This window comes from Ruditapes philippinarum, unplaced genomic scaffold (assembly GCF_026571515.1).
Source record: "Ruditapes philippinarum isolate M1 unplaced genomic scaffold, ASM2657151v2 ctg3456_1_1_1_1, whole genome shotgun sequence".
Taxonomy (NCBI): domain Eukaryota; kingdom Metazoa; phylum Mollusca; class Bivalvia; order Venerida; family Veneridae; genus Ruditapes; species Ruditapes philippinarum.
The window spans coordinates 1-9,509 of NW_026864329.1; the positions used below are offsets into that span (position 1 = coordinate 1).

At 33.7% G+C, this 9,509-nt stretch overlaps 1 protein-coding gene across 1 annotated transcript; it reads left to right on the forward strand.

The window, feature by feature from the left end:
- The first annotated feature begins 3,365 nt into the window (after nucleotides 1-3,365).
- Nucleotides 3,366-7,306, forward strand: LOC132725229 (uncharacterized). The gene is made up of 3 exons (XM_060710323.1): nucleotides 3,366-3,400; nucleotides 3,907-3,973; nucleotides 6,288-7,306. The coding sequence occupies exon 3, from the start codon at nucleotides 6,521-6,523 to the stop codon at nucleotides 7,271-7,273; it is 753 nt and encodes a 250-aa protein (XP_060566306.1). The 5' UTR covers nucleotides 3,366-3,400; nucleotides 3,907-3,973; nucleotides 6,288-6,520; the 3' UTR covers nucleotides 7,274-7,306.
- The last annotated feature ends 2,203 nt before the right edge of the window (nucleotides 7,307-9,509 follow it).

Below are 9,509 nucleotides of genomic sequence, written 5' to 3' on the forward strand. Positions count from 1 at the left end.
GAAAAAAATAAACTGGTTCTCTTTAAATTTTTATCGCCTGCTGGCGTAGTAATATTCAAATCGCGTAAAGCAATAATATATGTAATTTTGTGATAAAAAAGAGTGTTAAAATTTAGTAATAAAATGACCAGTCAATTTTAAAATAGTTAAGGTATTATGTTTCTCTGAATATTATGGCAAAATATTAGAACTGTTTTTGCTCCGCGCTGATAGCCAAAATGCGTTCGAACCATAGTAAGCTGAATTTATCGTAATTACACTGGGGTTTTGCACCCCCCAAAAATGACTCAAGATTGTTATCAGTTTGCCCTTCTCATTTTATTATGTGATAAATAGAATATTATATTCATGTAGATCCAATACATACTAAATTTATTGAACTCGTTGAATAGCACAATATGCTCGCAAGAGGCTCGCATAATATGATTTTATTCAACTCGTTCAATAAATTTAGTATTAAACCTACACTCATTCAATATCCTCGATTCTATATGTTGAATAGGGAACAATCCGGGTTGTGTTAAAATGTCGAACCAACCATTTTTGCACATTTGTAGTTGGTTCGTTTCTACACATAATATAAATGATCAGTCATTTATCTTGAATTATGCTGAATGCAAATCAGTGTAAAACTTCCTGTTCTCAAGTAGCTCTATGTTAATGAAATAGAAGAACATTAATTAAAATGAAATGTAACGAAGCTAAACAACTAAATATGTGTTTAAAACGACTTTTCCGGGATCCGTACATTTACGAAACGAACGCTATATCACTAACTAAAAATATTGGTACTGAAGTTATGCCTTTACGCACTAAGCATATAATATATAGAAAATTCGTAGAAAAATCAGGGGATAAATGTTCGCTTCATATGCACGGTATGTATTACATTTAGTTCTAAAATTAAGTGAAAAGAACTGATTTCAGTTAAAAAACCTATTTACCAATAAAAAGCTGATGGCCTATATATTGCTGAAATGCCTTAATGAAGGCAAAATATGAATACAAAAAAGATTGCTTTGCTCTGGGCTTTGAACTCATTCTTATAGAATCTTTACCGAAACTCTGTGTTCACACTGAAAAAGGACACTCTTTTAAATAGGAGAATTTGCATTCAGCATTTAATACTTAAAATTTCATTTTTAGTAGATGTTCGCTTATTCTTAGCGGGACCTCTGAATTTTACCTTTGTTTTGCCAGCTGTTATCGCGGCAGTGGCAGCAGCAGCTTTACCAGAAGCAGCAACAGGCACAACAACAGCAACAACACGTATACGAAATTGAAATATGACGTTGACTTTACAGGTTATACTAGGTGGGGTCAATATTCTATAGATAAAATAGGAAGTCATTATTTTATATACTAGTATAAGGGGGTCACTTTCTTATAGTAGAAGGGGTCACTATTTTATATAAAATAGTGACCGGGGGTCATTATTCTATGGGGGTCACTTTACAACGTTACAACGGCCAGTTCAGTATGCATATGTTTCTGTTTAAACTTAAATAGTTGATTCTTGTGTTTCTTCAATCATTCATATATATAGAGAATAATAGGTTGGTGCCGTGGATTGAGAAAGTTTATCTGGCGAGGCGGAGGAATTTATTGGGTGAGCCGAAGGCGAACCCAATAAATTCCGGAGCAGAGCCAGATAAACTTTCTCCATCCACGGCACCAATCTATTATTCTATTTATCCTGTCACCGTTTTTTTAAAGAATTTTATTAGGCAAACAACCTTTAATCACACTATCGGAAATGTTTCTATATAAACAAAGAAGGCCCTAATTTTTCTACACCAATGCACTCGCCGTTCTTATTATCTCCCCGTGTATTTTCACATTGAGGGCGCCATTTTGTTTGAAAAATGTGATAAATAAAAACAATTTTTTGTCGAATTTTGTTGTGAAAACTATCTAGAATGAAAGAAAATGGTCTATCTAAGAAAATGAATTCGAATACCAATATCTTTTATTCAGTCGTTAACGCTGTACAGACGTTTAAAGTATTGTTTACGTGACGTCACAATGTAGCGCCAAACAGCACGTGCAAAACAATCAAATCAAGTACGCTATTCTAAAATGTCGCAAACAGTTAAGTTTTACATTTATTTCACTTTAAAGAATTTTTATTTCGCTTGAAAAATTATAGAGTGAAATAAAATAAACAAACAAAGTTTTATCAACGTTTCCAAAATTCGTTATTCTACACACAGAAGATTTAACGACAGTTTTTATATTTTTTCTTGAAAAGTAGTCCGGCAAACATGCATACCACGTGATCAAGTGCCGTAGATCAGTAAAAATATACGGCACCTTGTTATCGGGCCGAAATTTAGACAAGTGACAGGATAAATTATCATATAATCTTTATTTAACTGATTTTCATTAACAAGCTGGTAAAAAGGGTGAACTTTTATGGGTGTTTTCAATTAATAGGATGCTTTCATTGAATGCTGCTCCACCTTGTTGATCTTGTTTTTCATATTTTCACATTCATTCTACTGTTAGAATCAAAATCTGACAAAACATTTAAGAACAAAATGTGCATCTTTTACTAAACAAATGTACATGAATTCCGTGTGACCTGCATTTCCATAAACCATCTCTTAAATCAATTGAACATCTTTTTTTCCTTATGCATTTCAGTTTCCAGTCTGCTTAATACTGTTTTTGGCGGAAAGGTTCAAGTTAAAATACATAGAGGATTAAGACAAATACAGTGATTTGATTTATCCTTTAAGCCTTTAAGACATGGTACTCATTTAGCGAAATTATTTATATTTAAGTCTTACGAGAACGTGATCAAGTATAGATTAAATATTATAAGAATCTTACACCGGCTGCCGGTACAGACCGGAATATCTAGCTCGAGGGTGACTGTTTACGCCGGTAACGAGGCTCTGCCGAGTTTCCGCCGTAAACTGTCACCCGAGAGCTAGATATTCCCGTCTGCACCGACAGCCAGTGTTTGATTCTTTTTCTTGCATATTACATATCAATTATTTTCTGAGCAGAAATTACGAAAACTGATATTCTCATTACGCACTTTTTTCTAATAGTAGCGTATGAACTTACAGCTTCATTCATAACGGTTAAGTGACGTCATCCTAAGAACGTAATTCATTCATAAAAGGCGCGCTGCAATGACGTCATTTAAAGCACGCGACTTGTCTTACATGGGGGGTGTAAGACAGGGTTTTCTAGCACCGGTGTAAACGGTAGATAATCCTGTCTGATATGCAAGAAATGATTTTTACCGCACCAATCAAAATGTAAATTTCGTTCGAAGTGACGCCCTGACGTCAGACATCAACGTTATTATTACGTCATATATTTACGTCATAACGTTAGCGACAACGTTACGCTTGGAGGAACATCTGTCCAGAAAGTTTTCAACAAGGTAACTTAATATTAATTAATTTAAAAATCAACAACACAGTAAACTGTGAATCAAATAGTTACATCATGCGTATATATAGCCAAATATATGTTAATTGGACTAGATCTAATTCTGATACGTCGTGAAATTCAAGAAGAACGTGTATCACAAAGGCTGATACTAGATTTTCTACAATAATAATAATATTAATAATAATAATAACAATATTAATAATAATATAATAATAATAAACACTTTATTTCATGTAAAAGTTGTTTGAAACCCAGTAACAGATGTCCAATTCGTGTTTAAGTATTAAAATAGTTTTGATAAAGTGTTTACATTGGGCGTAACACGTTGGGGGCAGGAACTGACCCCCAAGCGTCTACAGGTACATACATGTAGTATACAGGTTTTCCAACTTTCTATATAACTTTAATTTTGATAGTGGATTTTTTTATAATTTTATCGTTGGTGTTGTATTTGGTATCTAATAGTAAGCCTTAGAGTGTTGAATTTTTTTTCAGGGTTGTAGCAGGGGTCCAGGGGCAGAGTGTGGAGTGGGTTGTCCAAACACTGATACTGCCACCTGTGGTCTTTTTCGGATTTATTGCCATGTTGTTTAGTTTACACCTATTATCAATTTCACGTTAAGGGTTCCCCGAATCACTTCATTTTTTTAGTTGATACAAATGGCATATTATTAACGTAGAAAATGAAAAAGTATAGGGCCTAATACAAACCCTTGAGAGACCCCTGATTTCACTGTTCCACTATTTGAATGATTATTTTCATATTTGACAAACTGTGTTCTGTTTTCAAGATATGATTGAAGAGTATTATTAAGGTGTTTGAGAAGTTGTATAAATTTAACTTATGTAACAATATGTTGTGATCTACCAAATCAAATGCCTCCATTGGGTCTAGAAATACTGTGCCTATCAAAAATCCCTCATCTAAATCATTAAGGAAGGATTCTATGAGTCGTAATAATTAAAACTGATCATGGTTAAAGCATCTATCCATGCCATCATTTCAGACAAAAATCCTCCGGCATATCAGCGTTCGCTATTAAGTCAGGACACATATCTTTGATTTTTCCATATTGTGTTAGTGCTGGTGTCTAAGATATTTAGCCGGGGTAAAGGATAATTGAGCCGCGTCACGACAAAACCAACATAATGGGTTTGCGACCAGCATGGATCCAGACCAGCCTGCGCATCCGTGCAGTCTGATCAGGATTCATGCTATTGGCTTACCAACCCTATTACAAGTAGAGAAACTAATAACGAACAGCATGGATCCTGATAAGACTGCGCGGATGCGCAGGCTGGTCTGGATCCATGCTGGTCGCAAACCCATTATGTTGGTTTTGTCGTGACACGGCTCAAATTATTATACAGGCTCTATCTTACAAAGTTTTTCTTCATTAAGCCGAAATGTCAAAGCATCTGCATTACAATGTGATTTTGTCATTAAAACACCTTAGATTGACTTTCTATTTTTATATAAACATAATGATACATCGATCGATGTCCTTTTGCAGTTTATAATTTTATATCAGATTTCAGAAATCCAAAGGCCAATATGCATATAGTCTCGTATAATTTTAGAAAGAAATGGCAACGAGTATTGTATACTATAACAGTATCTTCTTAATTATATTTAGTATCCAATGAGTGTGACAGAGACTGAAATGAACAATTCTTCAATCATGGCTAATAAATAACGCCATGGGAATTTAGTTTTCATTTAGACAAAAATAAGTCTTGCAGTCAAACCATTTACATGCGGAAGAATAAAACAAGTTCATTACAATCTAAATTTCGTTTTACGTCATGGTCAAGAATGATATTCTTATACATTATCTAGCATTTATCTTTCTTTTTGTTTTGTTGAGAAAAATAAACTGATGTTGTGTTTGCAATTAATAAAAATGTTTAGATTAATGACAGACTATATGACTTCATCAGACATCAAAATATACACTTTAAGATCTAGCTTACGAAAAGTTAATGTATCATGGACAAGATCTAAAACAAATTATGTTAAAGAAACATTTTCTTATCATGGCATAAACATTTGGAACAATTATCTTCAAATATTCAAAATGTTGACACTCTAAATGTGTTTTAAAGAAAAACAAAACAAAAAAACTTAAAATGAATGAATGAATGAGTGAGTGAGTGAGTTGGTGGAGTGAGTGAGTGAGTGAGTGTGTTGAGAGTCTGTCGAGTAATTTGATAACTTAGATAAATAAACAAGTTGAGTTACCATATTCTAGAAAATATACATTTTATAAATTGTTAAGTCGTTTTATTTTTGTTCCTATATGGATGTTCTGTTGTTGTTTTTTTACAATTCAGAAGGCCACACTGGAAATAAGATATATGTGATTGCTGATGTATATTCTTATTGTGTTACCTTCTCTACGTGAAGATATTATCATTATTATTATTATAAATCCCCGATATTTTATTATTATTTATTATTGTTATTATCATTTTATTATTATTATCCTTAATATTATTACTATTATTTTATTATAGATCCCTGCTATATTATTATTATCATTATTATTATTATAGATGCCCGCTATTGTATAGTTGCCTAATTTAAGTTGTCTAAAACTGTTTTCATTTATATCTCTCTTTTTTTTTCTTTAACCACACAAAAATTACAAAATGTTCAACCACTGGACATTGGTGGCAGATTCTTATTGTAAAAAAATATCATAATTATTTCTATTTATATTACAATATATTCAATCATGAAACATCTCATTTAGTGTAAAAGTAATCTGTTAGTTTATTTGAAACATAAAAGTTAGCTTGTGAAATTTGTTGAAGGGTTATATTTCGTTTTGTTTCATGTCACAAGGTCGTAAAACCTTTTATTCTACTTTCAGAAGCCAAATTGTCTAAATCAGTAACAACCCGTATTTTTCCGGACACGGTTTGGGTTCGGAAACCTGTGATCACCGCACGAAACAAAATCTGGTTCCCACACAGAGGCTGTAAGAATCTTGTTCTTCCGCGTCGTGTACATGACTGTCAGGAACCAGCAAATAAATATATAAACGCAACTGTAAACTCGTTATCAAAGGAATCAATCAAGATTGGAACATCCGTGGACACAGGTATGGAAGAGTTTTCAAATAAATTACCAGGTTCCGATGTAGATATAAACATGAATATCGAGAGGGTTAAAAGCAAAAAGTTTAACACAGAAAATGGTAAATTGATAAAAGAAGAGAAAATACAAAGGTCTCAAGGTTGTATTTATAATTATATAAAAGATGCAGAAGATGAACTGGAGAGTAATGAAGTCAATAAAGACGCTGCTGTCAATAACGAAACGGAGGATGGTAATACTCTTGCAGTAAATAACGAAACGGAAAATACACGTTTAAACAAACAAGACACGGATGATATATCTAACAAAGAAAAAAGAAATGAACTATCATTTAACATATGCACTGGTGACAAAGAATATAGTATTGAAAAGTTGGCCAATAATTTAACACATCATGCATTTTCGAAATACAACAAAAACAATAATTCCCTGTGTGACAATAACGCTCGTAATTTGCTAGCAAGCGTTGCCCCGACGTACATCATGGAAATGCCCAGAATTCAACGAAGATTTAAAACCATTCGATATATTCCGGTCACAGATACAGAACACTTATATCATGAACATCCAGAAAAAAATGTAATCGTTCCTAGTTCAAGCAGTTATGCTTATATAAGAAAGAAAAGAAATCCACCTAGAAAATCAGGCTGGTTGACTTACTTGGTATCTTGGTCGTGTAAACTTGGCGCTGTAGGGATGTTGGTCATATTTGGTTTTTGTTTGTTCGAGAAGTACAAAGATAAACGATTATACACGTAATATTGAGGTTAAAAAATAAATATTTGAATATCATTCTTCGTGTTCTTTATTCATCAACTTATATTCCATTTATGACATATACAAGATAAAAGTGTTTGGCAATATTAAGCCGGGGCCATTTAACTGTCCAGTGGACTTTCCTTGGCAATTATTCGTTTCAAAAGTAATGAATACGGCCAGGGAAGTATGCTATTCGTATAGATATGAAACATATTCGCGAAGCACCTTCTTATAGCCCCGAAGGTAATATGGTCATTATGAATATAAAAGATTGAGGTTCTTATCTAACTCGTGAATATTTTTCAGTACTTGTACAATGGCGTGATAAGATTCGACTGAAAGTATAGAAATAACCACGTCATTTCAATCCTCATATTAAAGAAAACAACAACAATTTGATATACATGCATGTCCAATTGGTTAGTTTCATTCAGCGTGAAATAACGTTTGTTTCCCAAAATTTGACTAAGAAACTAAGATATTTGCATATGAAATTGACCTACAAATGATAGAGTGGCAATCAGTTTATAAATTTTAGTAAAAGCTAAAAAAAATCGTCCGCCTACAGTGCAAGTAGGGTTATAAATTTATTTTCACTGATCTCCTCCACGATATATCTTGCATCTTCATCACCTATGGCTTTGACAGTGCTGATGCCTTTTTCAGAGGTAGCGGAAATTGGCCGGCCAGGACGAAGATTATCCTTAACTCCCTTAAACATTTGACACCTACCCGACAATTGTACGATATGAAAGGGCATTTTTCCATAAACTAAATCTAGACAGTGTTTATTTCTGACAGGCATTTACCCAATAACCCACGAATTTTGCAAAAAGCACTTTGCTCCTCTCTCAAGTCACAATGCAACTCAGCCATATTTACAACCAGTATACAAAACCACATGTACATGTGCTAAATCTTTATTGCACATGCAAATCGTGCCAATATAGAGTGTTGGTTAGAAAAATCAATAATCTTTCCAGGGTATATTATACTTGTACTTTCACATACAAATCATGGTTAACTAGAAATGTGTCCATAGGACACTGATGCCCCCACACACCACTGTTCTGTCAATTTTATGACTCTAGGTCAAATATTTTTTGGACTACATGTGCCACAAGTTGAAAACTAAAAATCAACAAAGGGCCATAATTCACAAAATTTCTACATAGTATATAGTGAAAAAATCAACAAAGGGCCATAATTCTGTAAAATTTGGTCACGGCGAAAATTCCTTCCTTTACAACCATCTACACCTTGAGGTTGTTCATCCCTGTAAGTTTAAGCAAAATATGCCATCCGGTTTAAGAGGAGTTGCATTCACAAAATTTCTACATAGTATAGAGTGAAAAAATCAACAAAGGGCCATAATTCTGTTAAATTTGGTCGCAGCAAAAATTCCGTCCTTTACTACCATCTACACATTAAGGTTGTTCATCCCTGTAAGTTTAAGCAAAATCTGCCATCCGGTTTAAGAGGAGTTGCATTCACAAAATTTCTACATAGTATATAGTGAAAAAATCAACAAAGGGCATAATTCTGTAAAATTTGGTCGCAGCAAAAATTCCTTCCTTTACTACCACCTACACCTTAAGGTTGTTCATCCCTGTAAGTTTAAGCAAAATCTGCCATCCGGTTTAAGAGGAGTTGCGTTCACAAAATTTCTACATAGTATATAGTGAAAAAATCAACAAAGGGCCATAATTCTGTTAGATTTGGTCGCAGCAAAAATTCCTTCCTTTACTACCATCTACACCTTAAGGTTGTTCATCCCTGTAAGTTTAAGCAAAATCTGCCATCCGGTTTAAGAGGAGTTGCGTTCACAAAATTTCTACATAGTATCTAGTGAAAAAATCAACAAAGGGCCATAATTCTGTTAAATTTGGTCGCAGCGAAAATTCCTTCCTTTACTACCATCTACACATTAAGGTTGTTCATCCCTGTAAGTTTAAGCAAAATCTGCCATCCGGTTTAAGAGGAGTTGCGTTCACAAGATTTCGGGACGTACGGACGGACTGACGGACGGACTGACGGACGGATTAGTGCAACGCTATATGCTCCCACATTGTTGGGGCATAAAAATCGAGCAAGTTGTAGCCACTAATTAAAATATGCCACTCCTATGTACATTTTAGATATGTGATATGTTTTTTTTAATCTTGACACAGGACTTTACAACATTATATACATAAATAATGACAATGAACACAACTCATAAACAGATAAAACTTTA

Bases quoted from the DNA above. Each gene is read 5' to 3' on its own strand.
- LOC132725229 (XM_060710323.1), top strand. From the start codon at position 6,521: ATGGAAGAGTTTTCAAATAAATTACCAGGTTCCGATGTAGATATAAAC.